Source organism: Trichosurus vulpecula, chromosome 3, assembly GCF_011100635.1.
Source record: "Trichosurus vulpecula isolate mTriVul1 chromosome 3, mTriVul1.pri, whole genome shotgun sequence".
Lineage (NCBI taxonomy): Eukaryota > Metazoa > Chordata > Mammalia > Diprotodontia > Phalangeridae > Trichosurus > Trichosurus vulpecula.
In genome coordinates, this window is record NC_050575.1 from 217176010 (window position 1) to 217192880 (window position 16871).

At 40.7% G+C, this 16871-nt stretch overlaps 1 protein-coding gene across 1 annotated transcript in view; it reads right to left on the reverse strand.

The window, feature by feature from the left end:
* Positions 1-13868, reverse strand: part of SRD5A2 (steroid 5 alpha-reductase 2) — a 78387-nt gene extending 64519 nt beyond the window's left edge. Inside the window, exon 1 of the mRNA XM_036749155.1 lies at positions 13541-13868. Coding sequence (XP_036605050.1) covers positions 13541-13821 — 281 coding nt within the window. The 5' untranslated portion in view covers positions 13822-13868. The remainder of the gene's footprint in view (positions 1-13540) is intronic.
* Between the last annotated feature and the right edge of the window lie 3003 nt (positions 13869-16871).

The following is a 16871-nucleotide window of genomic DNA, read 5'->3' on the forward strand; positions in this document are numbered from 1 at the left end:
TGACACTTCCCTTCCTTTGCACTGTCCATCCTCCATGCCTGGACTGCACTCTCTCCTGTCTCCTACTTCATAAAGTCCCTCCTTTAAGAAGCAGCTCAATCACTAGCTTTTGCATGAAGCTTTTACTGATCTACCCAATTGCTAGTGCCCTCCCTTCCAAATGAACTCATATATATATATATATATATATATATATATATATATATATATATATATATATATATATATATACATATGTATGTATGTATGTATATGTATATATATATATATGTATATGTATGTATATGTATTTGTATTTACTAACTTCATATTTATAGTATATATGTTTTGCTTTGTTGTCCCCCACATTAGAATGTACTCTCTTTATGAAAAGAGATGGTTTCATTGATTGCATTTACATCACCTGAACCCAGTGAAGTGCCTGGCACATAGTGGGCACTTAATAAATACTTATTGATTGGCTCTTTTGCACTATCCTTTAATTTTAATTATATTTGCAAAGAATTACTCTTACCATATTCCCCTTAAGTATTTATTAGGCTATTAAAAAGTAAATGAATACTATTACAAGAATCTGTGATCATCCTAGAAATAATATACCTTGGAGAACCTTATGAAAGAGTTCTATAAAATGGCTAAAAATACATCATAATTTCAACTTGTTTCTACTCTGCTTTCTACTACCACTCTCAAGTCCACTAGTCCTGAAAAAGAAACTCACTAGACCCTAACATTTATGCAAAAGAGCTTTCTTTATCTTTCTTCCCTTTCTCAGTCAAACTCCTTGAAAAGACTTCTATACTCATTACTTTTACTTTCTCTTCTCTCTTTTCCAAAAATTCTACAATCTGGCTTCTACCATCATAACTCAAATGAAACTGCCCTTTCCAAAGTCACCAATGAAGTCTCAATAGCCAAATCTGAGAGCTTTATTCCCCCAGTGCTCCTCCTTCTTGACCTCTCTGTTGCACCTGATACTGTTGACCACCCTCTCCTTCCAGATATGTTTTCTCTCTGGGTTATTATGACTAATTCTAATAATAGCTAACATTTATATAGCATTGTTTATAACATTCATATTATATAGCATTACATATTATATTATGTTATACATTATATATATATATGTTATATAGCACAATATATAGCATTTTGCTATAAGGCTTACAAACTGTTATCTTTATAACAACGCTGGGAGGTAAGAACTGTGATTGTCCTTATTTTACAGATGAGAAAACTGAGGCAGACAGAGGGTAAGTGACTTACACAAGGTCATGGTGCTAGTCAGTGTTTAGGGCTGTATTTGAAAGCAATTCTTCCTAACTCAAGGCTCAGCACTCAATTAACTGTACCAATTAGCTATCTATTTCTCTTCCTCAGTTCTCCTCCCTGTCTGACTGACTGATCCTTCTCAATCTCCTTTGTTGGATAATCATCCATAGCATGCTCCCTAACCCCATAGGTGTCCCCCAACACTCTATCCTGGACTGTTTTCTCTTTCCTCTATACATTCTCTCTCTTGGAATAGGGAAAGGCTTCTTACAGAAGGTAAGATTTTAGTGGGGACTTGAGGGAATCCAGGGAAGCCTCAAACTCCGTATGTTCCAAATAGAATTTGTGATCTTCCCCCCAAAATTCACCCCTTTTCTGAACATCCTTATCTCTGTTGCAAGCACATCTTTCCGGTCACTGGAATCAACCAAATTGATTTTCATACAGCATAAATATGATTGTGTCACTTCTCTCTCTACGCAATAAACTCCATTGGCACTATATACAGGAATGGTAATATTGTTTCGAGAACAACATTGAGCAAATAAGTCATTTTCACTATCATAAATACCCAAATTAACTACAAAGGACATATGAATGAAGACACTATCTACATCCAGAGAAAGAACTGATATAAAGAAGTATGTGTAGAATGGTTTTACGTATTTATATATTTGTGTCTAACAGTAGCCATCTCTAGGGCAGGGGAGGGAGAGGAAAAGGGGAAAAAAGAAATTTATAAGATAATTTTATTATATATTTAAAATGAATAGCAAGGTGTACATAATAGATTTGCAGTTTCATGTGCAGTAATTTTTTTATTATACTATGTTATGGAAATGCTTGTTTTATTCCATAAACTAAAAATTAAATAAAAATTGAAAATAAAAGAAACTTCACTGGCTTCCTATTAAAGAATCACAGAATTGGAGAATTGTAAGGAAGTTCAGCAACTCTCTATTCCAAACCATGAATGAAAGGAATCCCCACAATAACATGGCCAACAAAAAGTCATTCAAACTCTTCTTAAAGACCTCTAAGGAAGGAGAACCTAAAACCTCTCTGGGCATCCCATTCCTCTCATAGATAGCTCTGATTTTTGGTAAGGTTTCCTGGCCAACCTTAAATTTGCCTCTACAATTTCCATAAACTGTTACCAATAGTTTTGCCCTCTGGACCCAAACAACCCAAGTCTAATTCCTCTAATATGTAATAGGCCTTCAAATACTTGAAGACAATTATAAAGTACCCCCCCCAGCCTTAGCCTTCTCTTTTCTAGGCTAAACATGACTCCTTTCTTCAATCAATCCTCCTACAGGACTTGGACCCCAGACCCTCTATCATCCCAGCTGCTCTCCTCTGGACACTCTACAGCTTGTGAACTTCCTTCTTAAACCCAGAACTGAAGGTAGTACTCCAGATATGGAGGGCAGAGTAGAGTGGTATTATCACTTCTGTATTCATGGAAGACATTTTCTTATGCCCAAGTGCAAGATTTTCAGTCATGTCCAACTCTTATTATTGCTTTTGGGGTTTTCTTAGCAAAGATACTGGAGTGGCTTATCACAAAAATAAGATGATAACAGTGTAAAAGGCTATATGGAAAGGCCAAGAAGAATGAGGACTGTAAAAAGTCCATTAGATTTGGTAATTGAGAAGACACTGGTAATTTTGGAGAGAGCAATTTCAGTTGAAAGATGAGGTCAGAAGCCAGACTGCAGACTTAAGAAGACAATGAAAGGAAAGGAAATGGAGGCACCCATTATAGATGACCTTCTCAAGGAGTTTAGAAACAAAAGGTCCCTTCAAAGACCACTGAGGATGGTTCAGCAATATCTGTTCATTTTCTCAATGTACTGGGATGTAGTTTGCTTGACTTAGTGCCTGGAATTATTCAAAGCCATCTTACTGTTTTCTTAATTCATCTGGAATTTCAACTCTCTGGTAGCCATTTTTGTTTTATCCTTTCCAGGCCAAAGGTAACTCTCTTGGGAAGAGAAAACAAGAAAATTAAGAGCTGAATAATTCTGCCATCTCTTCATTGGAGCAATGGGGAGCAGTGTCAAAGAGACCACTTTAGGCTTAGGGTGAGAAAAAACTTGTAACAATTAGAACTATTGAACAGGAAAGTGGAATACCTGGATAGGTTAAGGATTCCTTCTCCCTGGAGGTCTCCAAGCAGAGGTTGAAGGACAACTCATCCAGTATGTTTTAATGAAGCATCTTTTTGTATATGGGGTTGTACTAAATGGTAGCTGAGGTCCCCTCCAACTCCCAAATTCTGTGAAGGTCTAAGGAGATAAAGTTCATTATTGACTGGGATGCCAGGGACCTCTGCACAGAGCAGAGATGTCAAACACCTGTCTTACAGGCCCATGTGGCCAGAAACACTCCTTAGTGGCTGAACCAGATTAAAATGTAATTGGGAAATATTTAACAAAATAAATAAAAATACAATAAAACATAGATAACATTACATTTAAACTGGGTCAATATGCTGCCTCGGAATGACTTGTCCAACATCACAAGGCAGTATGGCCAGACGTAGCAGCATCCTTTTATTGAGATCTTTCCGCTATGGACCTATCTTGAGCTTTAAATCCCAGCTCTGCCACTAGCTTTGTGAGCACAGAATGTCAGTTAACATCTTTATTCCTCAATCTCATCATCCATGTAGCGGGGAAGGCAATACATGTCCTTCATTATCTCAAAGGTAATGACTATTCTAAGGTCACACAGCCAGCACGTGTCAGAAGGAAAACTTTAAGCTCAAGTGTTTCCAGCTTTGGGGCCAGCTCTCTATTTCATCACAGCTGTCTCTCAAAGGGCTATCAAAAAGATTAAATAAGATTTTATGTAGATACAAATATGTGTATGAACATATGCATATACATATGTGCATATATATAGTATCTATAGATATAGACATAGATATGGACATAGACACGGACATAGACATAGACATGAACATGGACAGACATAGATAATAGGCATAGACATAGACATAGACACAGACATAGACATAGATATAGATGAAAGTGTCAAAGTATAATACTAATACCACTCATCTTATAGATGTGCTATGCTATGTGCTATGGATCATTGTTGTGGTAGTTGATGAGATGAGAGATTTCAAGAGAGGGAAAGTACTCCCAACCAGAGGGATCCTGTAAAGCTTCATGGGAGAAGTGGCACTGAGTTGGGCCCTGAAAGAATGTAGGGTTTCCCTCTCTCTTTCCTCTCCCTTCTCAGAATTTATTAAGTGGGTGATATAATTAATGAGGGCAGCTAGGCAGTGAAGTGGATAGAGTGATGGGCCTAGCTTCAGGAAGATTTATCTTCCTGAGTTCAAATCTGGCAAATCAAACACTTGCTAGCTGTGTGACCCTGAGTAGGTCACTTACTGTTGTTGGCTTTAGTTTCCTCATCTGTAAAATGAGCTGGAGAAGAAAATGACAAACCATTTTAGTATCTTTGCCAAGAAAACCTCAAAAGGGGTCATGAAGATTCAGCCACAAGTAAAAAACTGAACAAATAGTAAATAGAAGCCAGGAGCCAAGATAAGATAAGTTCAAGTTCCATCTCTGACATGTGCTGACTACCTGACCTTAGAAAGATCTATTCATCTCTCAGCACTCTAGACCAGAGGTGTCAAACAATACAGCCCACAGGCTTCAGATGAGCCTCAAAATTCCCAGATGAGCTTGAACCAGATCAAAATGCAATTGAGGGTGGGGGGAGCCAACATAGAGAATTGGAGACAAACTTTCTCAACATTCCCCTCCAATCAACTTTAAAATAACCCTTCAAATCAAATTTTGGAGTAGCAGAGCCAACAAAAGGTCAAAATAAGGCATTTTTCCAGTCTAAGACAACTTAGTGTGACAGGTCAGTAAAACTGGGGTGGGAGGCAACCCAGAAGGCGGCAGCAGCAGGTGTGGGCTTTGAGGGTTGTTGGGACTGCAGTGGCAGCAGCTCAAGCTGCCTTGGGAACTCGGCCCAGAGACAGTAAAGGGGCTGGACAACTGGTCAGAAACAGACTACAGGGGCTCCTTTACTGGCACTGGGTACATCTGGCTCCAATTGGCAACTCTGTTGCCTATATGCAGTTCTGGTCACAATTCCAGTAGCAGTTCTATTGAGATTTCATGATGTGTTCTGGTGGAATGGTCTCGAAGAATTGAGTCAGACCACTTCTAATCCAAGAATAGGTATTTATTGAGACTGATGCCTCTCATGAAGCAGGCTAAGTTCCAAGAGGAACCAGTGATTTCAGAGAAAGCAAGATGTATTTGTATAGGGTAAAGATACAATTACATAATAGAAATTGTGAATATTAAAAAGGCAGAAGGGGTTTGTCAAGGGGTTAGGAAGTAACAGGAGAGAAGTCTCAACCACAGTGGAAACATGCATGCGATTACCCACAATGCATACAGAAAAACTCAATTGAGGAGGTATGTATGTACAATAATGATATTATAATAAGCCTCTCTATGTCATAAGTTCACTCTTGGTCACTTCTTTACTATTACTGTGTAGGTTACTACTTAGGGAAAGTTACTTCTATTGTTGTGGGGTCCACATCAGGCTTGAGCATCTTGACAATGCTGCTTTCTGATTGACTGAGTATTGTGGTCCTATGAGACTAGATGGATGTGGTTGTGGTTGAATGCATGGATACACCTGCTGTTTCTGTGGGAAATATGAGGAATGGGTCTGGGGGCAGTGTCTAACTAGAGGCAGTGCCTGGGATCCCATCATATGGACACACCTGGTACTTCTGGGAGAAATATGACTTCATAGGCACACCCGTTATTCTAGTAAACAATGAGGCATATATGGAGATCTTGGGATATTGAGTCAGGGTAGGGGTGGGGTGAGTGGCTAAGTAGAGACAGTAGGCCTAGTGTTCAGTGGGGCCTATAAGGAAGTTAGAATACTGAGGCTGGGGGCAACTTTATTAGGATTCCATCAGTTCCAGGGCAGAGAAGAGCACTGGTGGTTAATCACAGAGGAGCAGGGGCCCTGGTCCCAGTTCCAAGGAGGAGAAGTGCACTAACACATCTAGCTACAAGAGAATAGGGGATCTTATCTCAGTGACCACACCTGTCCCTGAATCACACCACTTTGGAATCACCAACAATCCGCAGATCACCAGGACTAGTTCTGAAAACAGCGACACAAAGAAGCCTGAAGTTGAAACAGTGCTACCTCCAAGTAAGGACATACCAACTTCAACATATTGTTCAAAGTGAAAAAATAGACTGGAAAAAATAAGCAAACAACCAAAAAAGAATTTGACCATTAAAGCTACTATGGTGGCAGGGAAGATCAAGACATAAACTCAGAAAAAAATAATATGAAAACAGCTATAAGTAAAACCTCAAAGACAAATGCTAATGGGACTGAAGGCCAGCAAGAATTCCTGGTGGAGTTGAAGAAAGAGATAAGAGTGATAGAAAAAAATTGGAAAAAGTGATGAGAGTTAAGAAGATTCTTAAAAAGAGAATTAAGAACTTAGTAAAAGAGGCACATACAAAAAATACTGAAGAAAATAACACCTTAAAAAACAGAATTGGCCTAATGGTGAAAGAGGCACAAAAATTCACTAAAGAAAAGAACTCCTTAAAAAGCAGAATTGGACAAATGGAAAAAGAGATACAAAAGTTCACTGAAGAAGAGCATTACTTAAAAATTAGAATTGGGCAAGTGGAAGCTCATGACTCATGAGACATTAAGGAACAATAAAACAAAGTCAAAAGAAGAAAAAAAAGAAGAAAATGTGAAATATTTCATTGGTAAAACAAGTCACCTGGAAAACAATTTGAGAAGAGATAATTTAAGAATTATTGGGGACGATTCTGGGAAGATAGCAGAGTAGGTCAGAAAATTCCAAGCTCTCCAGATTTCCCCCAGAAACAAGACAAAATAGCACCTTGGGGCAAATATAGAGCAGTAAAACCAAACAAGAGTTGGGGCAGAACAGTAGTCCTCCTGGAACAACCAAAGACGATCCAAAGAAAAATCCCAAGACTGAGGTTTGGTCCCTGTGAAATGTTTACACCTCCAGGCTAGTTCTGATGAAACAACAAGGAATGAGCCCTAGGACTAGTTGGGTTGGGAGGTAGCCTCAGCCCCAGCCATAGGAATTTTCACCTCTCAGACAGGCTTCTGAGTAGGGGAAGATTAAGGGAACCCCTGTTGATAAGGGGTGCCAGGCCTACCAGTGCTGCCAAGACATGGCCGTGGGCAAGAAGGAATCAGCACATGCCCAGTAACTGTAGAGGCAGTGGAGTGGGTATGCCACTAGACGTGGGCACTTAGAGGAGGGTAAAGTTCTTGGTTTTTCTTCCAGTCCAGAGGGAAATACTGAAGGAGGATCTGAGGCCCGAGGCACCATCCCTCATGCCCCAAGAGTGGAGGTAATTACAACAATAGGCTGCCACCAGTTAGATAGATAGATAGATAAATGAATGAATGAATGAATAAGTAAATAAATAAATAAAAGAACAGGCAAAAGAGAAAGAACGCAACCATAGAAAATTACTATGGGAATAGAAAAGAACAGCAATGGTCTTCAGAGGAAGATACTGAAGCCTCTCCTACACCAAAGTGTAATGTCAAATGGTCACCTGCCCAGAATGAATCCATAGAAGAATTTTAAAGAGACTTTAAAAATCGAATGAGAGAGATTGAGGGAAAAAATTTAAAAGAAATAAGAACAATTCAAGAAAAACAAGAAGATTATGGAAAGTCAACCAACTGGAAAAGGAAATCCAGAATCTTAAGAAAATGACTCCTTGAAAATTAGAATTGGGCAAGGGGAAACCAACAAAGTCATAAAAGATGAAGAAATAATAAAACAAAATACAAAAAATGAAAAAATAGAAGAGAATGTGAAACATCTCACAAGAAAAACAACTGATCTGGAGAACAGATCAAAAAGAGAAAACATAAGAATAATCAGACTATCTGAAAACTACAATAAAAAAAGGATCTTGTTGCAATAATTAAATAAATAATTAAAGAAAATTGTCCTGAAGCATTAGAACAAGAGGGGAAAGTAGAAACAGAAAAAATCCACCAACCACTACCTGAAAGAGAGCTTACAAAGAAAACCTACAGGAATATCATAGTCAAATTCCAAAACCCCCAGCTCAAGGAGAAACTATTATGAGCAACATGAAAAAAAAAGGAATTCAAATATGCCAGTGCCACAATTACAATCACACAAGACCTAGCAAAGGAGACAACAAAAAGACCACAGGTCTTGGAACACTATACATTGAAAAGAAAAAGAACTGGAGTTGCAGTCACAACTATCTTACCTAGCAAAGTTAAGCATAACCCTGAATGAAAAAAAATGGATATTCAATGAATTTCCATACTTTCAGGATTTTGTTACAAAAAGAAACCTAAACTTAATAGAAAATTTGATATACAAGATAAGGTACACATCAAAGAAAAATTACAAGGGACTCGATAAGGACAGACTGTTTACTTTTATATGAGGAAATGTAAAACATGTGTGTAAGGTTGTTATTAGTAATTGGGTACTTCTAAATAAAGATTGAGGCAGACCTGACTATGATGTGATTCTAAAAAGTAAAACCACTAAGGAAAAGGTAAAAATAGTAATTATTTTATACAAATGAAGGAAGGAATTATACAAAGGAGAGGAAGAACTGACACAGAGGAATTAGATGGGGGAGGAGGGCGTAGTTCTGGAACCCTACTACTATTGGGAATGGGTTAAAGAGGGAACAATACATACATATATATATATATATATGTATGTATTATAAAAGTCTTCTAAATTCAGAAAGAAAGAAAAGACTAAGGGGATAGGGAGGAGGGAGAGGATAAGGGAGGGATTTTTAGAAGGAACCCTATTCACATCAGATATGGGTTAAAGGGAGAACAATATATACATTTAGAATATAACAATATATACATTTAGAATAAAAGTCTTCTAAATTTAATAAGAGATAAGAGGGGAGCAGCTAGGTGGTACAGTGAGTAGAACACCAGCCCTGGAGTCAGGAGGACCTGAGTTCAAATCTGGCCTCAGACACTTGACACACTTACTAGCTCTGTGACCTTGGGCAAATCACTTAACCCCAATTGCCCTGCCTTCCCCCCTGCCAAAAGAGAGATAAGAGGACAAGGGGATAGGATAAGGGGGGAGGGTTATAGAAAGGTATCTAGATTAATGGGAATGGGATAAATAGGGAATGATATATAGATAGATAGATAGATAGATAGATAGATAGATAGATAGATAGATAGATATAGATATAGATATATATGTATATATACACATATATATATTTGGAAAGCTATAAAAGTCTTCTAAATTCAAATAGAAACAAGAGGGTAATGGGAAAGAGTGGGGGAAGATAAGGGAAGGATCTTTGGTGGGGGAAGTTGGTTAAGTAATAGGAGGGCAAGGTAGTGGGTAGAAGTAAGCTAGAGGAGGCAGGAAAGATAGGAAATAAGAGATACACAGAAAGATAAAATAAAGAGCAAGAGTAGAATATATTAGGAAAAAAGCAAGAGTAGTAATCATAATCTCAGACAAAGTTAATGCTAAAATAGCTTTAATCAAAAGAGAAAAATAGGGAAACTACACTATATGTCAGCTATATTAATCAATAATGTTTTAGACTGTTAAAATAACTAGACAGTATAAGGTTGGAATGTTGCTGTGGTATAGGTAATGATGAGTTGATGGACCTGAAAAAATATGGAAATACTTAAACTTATCAAGGAAGATGTTATCTGCTCAGAGAAACAGAGAACAAACAAGTATAGTACAGCATTACATAGCTCCATATAAATGCATATGTCTATATACGAGTATAATTATAGATATCTAAGCACATCTGTGTATGTAAGTCTATATATGTATACATATATATGTGTGTGTATGTGTGTATATATGTAGTGATTGACTGATACATTTTCTTTCTCCCAGCTTTCCCCTTTATTATCTGTGTGATCTTGTTCAAAGTCAACCTTTCTAGCTTCTGTTTCTTCATCTGTAAAATGGTAATGATAACATCTGTAGGAACTACTTTACAGGATTGTGGTGAAACGCAAGTGAGTTCATATATGGTGCTCTTCCCAGCATCTCACACAGTACTGGATTGTTTTGTGAAGGCAAAGTAGACAATCTTTTACCTCAGTTCTTACCTCGCCTTTAACTACTGAATGGGTGTTGCCTCAGACAAACTGAAACCTGGGAAAGGCCTTAGCTTAAAAGGGCTAAGGTCTCCCACGGCATCCTGGACCATCACCAGTCATCCTAATCTAGGTCTTGCCGCTGGACTCTGATGACTCTGAAAGAGAAAGTGGGGCTGATCACTTTGCACAGCTCTGCCTCACTTAAGTCTGATTCACTTGCCAGTCAAGCCATCACCCTCCTGATGTTATTGGGCCTCTTTGAGAATAACAGCACAGTTCTATACGTAGTAGGTACCTAATAAGTGTTGATTCAATTCACTCATTTAATAACCTTTATGGATCATTTTCTTAGGTTTCTGGAAAATTCGACAGTATTTCTTTGGTCATTTAATTTCCTCTTCCCTAAAAAAGTCAAACCAATGACCTGGAGTTACACTATTATCGAATGAATTCAACAAGCATTTATTAAGCACCTGTCAGGCTCTGTGTTGCAAAGATAAAAATGAAAATTGCCCCCCCATATTGATTTTTATTTTCTTTAAGAGGAGAGATCTCCTTATAAATGTTTTTGGCATTAACAGACAAGAAAATACAGTATCTATACAAAAATATTTTTAGTCCATTATTCATAATAGGAAAAAACTAGAAATGATCCCTATGTCCAGTGACTGGACAAAGCTTTGACAAATTGTGGCATAGGAACATGACTGAATAATATTATACCATACAAATGATTAATATGAAGAAGAATAAAATATGGTAAAACTTGCATGAAGTACCATAAAGTTAAAAAAGAACTTTTACTAGAAGATACACACTACTACTATGTAAATAATAGTAGTAGTAATAATAACATTAATTAAATCATATTAAAGGAGATGTTTCATCTTACGGGAACTTTCTCCAGTAATATCAGATTGCCATTTGAACTCGATAAAGGTAAAATTACTAATGTGTGCCAAGGAAGAATAAAGACTATGCTCTTTGGGCTTAAATCCAGGGATCAAAATGAACCAAAGGACAAAGGCAATATTTAGAAATACGTCAGTCTTCTTCAGGAAAGACCAATTGAACCTAAGATTGACTATGGAGAGGGCTAAGGTTTTATATTTTAAGAGACTAAGTGACGTGCACTTGGGAAGAAGACATTCAGAGCAATTAATACCTATGTAACACCAGCCTTGACATAATAATACTTAACAATTAATAAACAATAATAAAATAACTTAACTAGTGCTTATATAGAGCATTAAGGCTTTCAAAGCACTTTAGATGTTACCTCATTTGATCCTCATAACAATCCTGGAAGGTAGGTGCTATTATTATCCAAATTTTACAAATAAGGAAACTGAGGTAGGTTAAATAACTTGGGGGGATGGGAAGGGGTCACATAGCTAGTAAATTTCCGAGGCATAATTTGAACTCATCTTCCTGACTCCAAGTCCAGCACTCTGTTCTCTGTGTCATTTTGGCACAGCTCTAGAAGTCATCTAAACAAAAATCTATAAAATACTAACAGAGTAAAGAACCCATTACCCCCAAGGTGGTTTTAGAAACCTGAATGCCCCCTCCCCTTCCATAAAGAGAAAAGTGAAATAATAGATGTTTTTAGGGAATGTGATAAACGGGTTCGAAGTTTATAGAGCTACTTTGGGAACAAACAGATCTCACTCCACAAAGCAAGGGTAAAGCTGGACAACAATTCTATGCTCCTAGATTTGTTGACTATAACAGAAAGTGGTTTATTTCCAGATGGAGCCCATGAAATGCCGAAGATATGAGAGTGGAGACAAAAAGCCTTTTCCACTCTGACGTTTGAATGAATTCAACCAACAATAGGTTGATTTAGAAGTGTTGAATCAACCTCTGAGATAAGACTTTAGCGGTATTGGCCCAGGGTAATCATTCTCTGTTGGGTGGCAGAAGACCAGGAGGAGACGAAAGGGTGGAGGTGGGTAGAAAGGCAATAGAAGAGGGGATGCAGTACATCTACCGGGGAGAAAGTATCCCTTTGTCTGGGACAGAGCGCCCTTTACTTGTGGTAGTTGTGTGTGGACAAGAGTATGGGAGGATTTTAGCTTACCTGTGGACCTGAGACTGGCTTGTGATATCCCACTATTTCCCACTGAATGGGCCCTAAAAAATAAGTCCAAAGGAACTACAGCCAGCAGTTCCTCTCCACCACTGAAACCCTATACTCGTTCCTGGCCAGCCTTTATCTCTGGTCTGTATGTCTTTTCCCGAGTTATGTCCCATCAATTCTGAGTGCCTTTTGGTAGATTCCAGCTCATAATCTCTTAAGCTGGCAGATCCAAGATTCTCCCCTAGCCAACCACCCAAACTCTCTAAAAAAGATGGATGAAGAAGGCTAAGAGTGGGAAGAATGCCTCCGGCTAGCTCTCAGCCATCATCAGGCAGTTTTCATTTCTATTAAAGAGTTAGCCAAACCACCACCACCCCCCTCGCTCTCTCCCACTGTCTCTGTTTCTCTGTCTCTCTCTGTCTCTCTGTCTGTGTCTCTGTACCCTCTCTGTCTCTCTGTCTGTCTCTCTGTCCCTGTCTATCTCTCTGTCTCTGTCTGTCTGTCTCTCTCTCTCTCTCTCTCTGTCTCTCTGTCTCTCTCTCTGTCTCTCTCTCTCTCTCTCTCTCTCTCTCTCTGTCTCTCTCTCTCTCTCTCTCTCCCCCCCCCCTTTCCTTCTCCTCGCCCCCATCCTCTAGCCACACAGCTTTCCTTCCAGCTTTGCCTCCAGCTGAGTTTCCAAGAAAGTCCTAAGAAGAGGACTCCCGGCTCCTGTGCCTGTCTCCTTCAGAGAAGCCAGGTGTGGGAGGGCGGGGCCAGACATTTCTGAGCCACGGGACTGCTTCTCCAGCCCTCTGGCCAGCCTGACCAGGATTGCTCCATTCTGTCCTGAGATGCTTCAGCCCACAAACAGACTGATAGCGCGCAAGTTTCCAGGAATAGAAAAAGGACTCCGCTTTGAACTCCTCCGTCCCTCTTTGGCTACTTGACATAAGGAACACTGGGGCTGCTTGCGGGAGGGTGAGGAAAAAGGTGGAAAAGCTAGGGGCGGGTGGCCGGTACCTGTGGAAGTAATGTCCGCAGAAGAGGCCAAGCAGTAAGGTCCCTGGCGGGCCGAAGAGCGGGTGGGGCTGCCAGGCAAGCAGCCCAACAGGCACCAAGAAAGAGGGGAGCTCCTGGAGAAACCAGGCTACGCGGGCTGGCAACTGGGTGGACAAGGGCAACGGGCGCTCGTCCTGTTTGCCATACTGGCAGGGGCTGGAGAGCAGCAGGTGATGCAGCCCGAAGCCAGCCAGTAGCGCGCTGCCCGCCAGCACCGGGTTCAGTTGGCACATCGTGAGCATCACGACGGTGCGCCTCTCACCACCACTCCGTGTGTGAAGAACGCAGCCCCCAAAGGTCCCTTTATGGGGACAGAGACACCTCCCCGTGTCCGCCCCTTCTGCCAGGTCCCCCGCCCCTCCATCTCACCCACATACACACACCCCTCCCTCCCGCCCCCCAGTCAGAGGCGTCCGGAGGGTATGGCAAATAGAGAGGTGGCCCTGGCCAGGACGTCACCCACTCTCCAGGCTGCTGGCTTGGCTGAGCAGAAACTGTGGGAGGCAGCCCGAGGCGGGAGAAGAAAGTGGATCCACTCCCGGTGATTTTTTTTTTTTAAGTCCGGAGGCTCCAGTCCATCAGTTTCGGCCACCGCCACTACAAAGAGAGAAGGGACGTAGTCCCCCCACCCCCTCCCCGGTTGCCCTTTAGCTGCTTCTTTTCTCCTTAAAGACCGCTCCTGTTCCACAACCTGACTCCTACTGGAGTGGAAAATGCGTGGGTAGTGATGCTGACAGTGAAGTCTGGTTTACCCACCACCTCTAGAACTCCCTAGGGACGCTCCTGTCCCCAGTCCTTCTGTCCTACCTTACCAACACCCGCTCTCCTCCACTAGCGTCTCTTCTTAGAAAGGTACCACCAGGGACGGCGTGGTACTCGGGAATGATCACTGGCTTTGGAGTCTGAGGACCTGGGTTCGTATTCGGCTTCTGTCACTTACTACCTGTGTGATTTGAGGCAAGTTACTTAATGTCTCTGGGCCTCAGGTTGCTCATCTATAAAATAAAGGCATTCAGCTAAACAGACTCTAAGGTTCCTTCCAGCTCTTTATCTACAATCATATTATAGCTACTTGGACATTCCACCTCTCCATCCAGCAATCTCACTACTGAACTTAGCCAGTCTTTGTGTTTGTGTGTGTCTGTCTCTCTCTCTCTCTATCTCTCTCTGTTTCTCTGTCTGTCTATCTTTCTCTGGCTCTTTCTCTGTCTCTGTCTGTCTCTCTGTCTCTCTCTGTTTCTATGTCTCTGTCCCTCTGTGTGTGTGTGTGTCTGTTTCTCTGGCTCTCTCTCTCTCTCTCTCTCTCTCTCTCTCTCTCTCTTTCTCTTTCTCCCTATTCCCCCCCTTCTCTCCCTACTCTTCCTCATCCTCATTAGTGCCCCAACCTCTCCCATTCATTCCTCTGTCTCTGACCACTCCTCTTCATCTTCATGTGTCTCCCTTCCCCCCATTCCTACTTCACTCATATTCTGTTAGCCTTTTCATTTCATTTCTTCCATGGCTGCCGGTCAGATCATTTCCCACTCTCCTCTACTAGACTCCCATTCTTCGTTCTTTCCTTCTGCCCTAAACCCTTTTGTCTTTCCCCTTCTTTATGAAGATGATCTAAGTGTATCCCTTCATTTTATAAATGTGAACACTGAGATCAAGAGGTGTTTCCCTTCCAGTCTTAAGTATATGATCTCAGTCACTAGTTGTCACACAGCTGGCTGGTGGCAGAGGCAGGACAAAAAGGCCGTCCCTGCCTGCTCTCTCCCACTCCACCCCTCAACAATCTCAGATTCTCACCACTTTTCCCACTGTTTTTGCTTTTAGCTCCCTTGTTAAGCCCAACATACCTTATTTCTTTCTTCCCATTTTCCTCAGCCCCTTCTGCTCCCTCTACACCTCACCCCAACCTGCAATGCTTCTTCCCCCCTCATGAGTTATATACCAGGAAATCACTGCCAACCTCTGCCTTCACCCTCAGAGTAGCTGTAGGAGTTAAAACAGGGTTGGAGGCTTCCCAGTGAAGAAGACCATTAACAGTCAGTAGAAAGGCAGTTTTATTGCAAGCATCCATAGGACACAGGACACTCAGCAGCTCTCTCAGGGGTGGTGGAAGAAGCCCTGGCCAATAGCACTTAGCCTCTTCACTAGCCACTGCTTCTTGCCCTCATGTGTGTGCTAGGCTCTGGCAGGTCTTCGATGGCAGGATACAACTTTCTCACCCTGTGACTCATGTTTCTCTGGTAGTTAGCATTTATATAACACTTTAAGGTTTGCAAAGCACTTGACATACTTTATTTCATCCGATCCTCACAACAACTCTGGTAGGTGAGTACTATTGTTACAGAAATCTACATGGAGAAAAGCCCCATAAGATAACTTGGGTAACAAAGCGTTGTCCAATGACAAAATGAAGGTTAGTAAGCTGGACTCTTCATATCCTTGCCACAACCCCCGTGGACCATCTCATCTGTTCACCTGTTTCACCTCTCTCCACCTCTCCTCCAGTTGGCGGTAGCTTTTGGACCTGCCTAGTCTTTAAACGGATCAGAAGGCGGCAAACCTGAGTGACTATGGCAGCGAATAGTGCTTTCCTGCAAGAGCTCATTGGGTAGAAGGAATAGAACAACCTGTTCCCAGTATGGGAGACCAACAGGCTCCTGACCATGACCCCTCCAGGGTATTAGGTACTAGAATAGAATCTCCCTGCCCCTTAAGACCTGTAAGTCCTGCTCTGCTTACAGTTTCTGTTTCTATAAGGCTGAAATCTTACCAACAACAATGAATAAACTCTAGTCAAAGATCCTATGTCCTCTAATGCCTGTTGCAGATTTACTTTTCATCCCAATGTTCATTGTGCCTTAGCAATGCATATGTTATATAGAGGAAGCCTCTATTAGACCCAGTCTCTTCATTTATGATCATTATCACTGTTATCTCATTCTTCTCCTCTTTGTAATGGGATTCATACAGAAATAGGCTGAAGACAACACTCTGTCCTCCTTTTGTTCTTTCATATCTTATGTTCTCTGGACTGTTGTGCAGGTAGATAAAATGACTACTTTTCATAATTAAATGACTATTAGGGCATAAGCTTATCTTCTATAACTTATCATCACCAAAATAGCTTATATTCACCAAAATCCTCTTTGGGAAAACTCTAGCAGTATCCAGGAAGACAGCAATGGCCTGTTCCTCAACTTATTCCCATGTAGTTTTCATTTCTTCCACTATGATAATAATAATCACCATCATACAATACTTAACAGAATAGAGGGTCCATCACTCTAAGGTAGCTTAAATA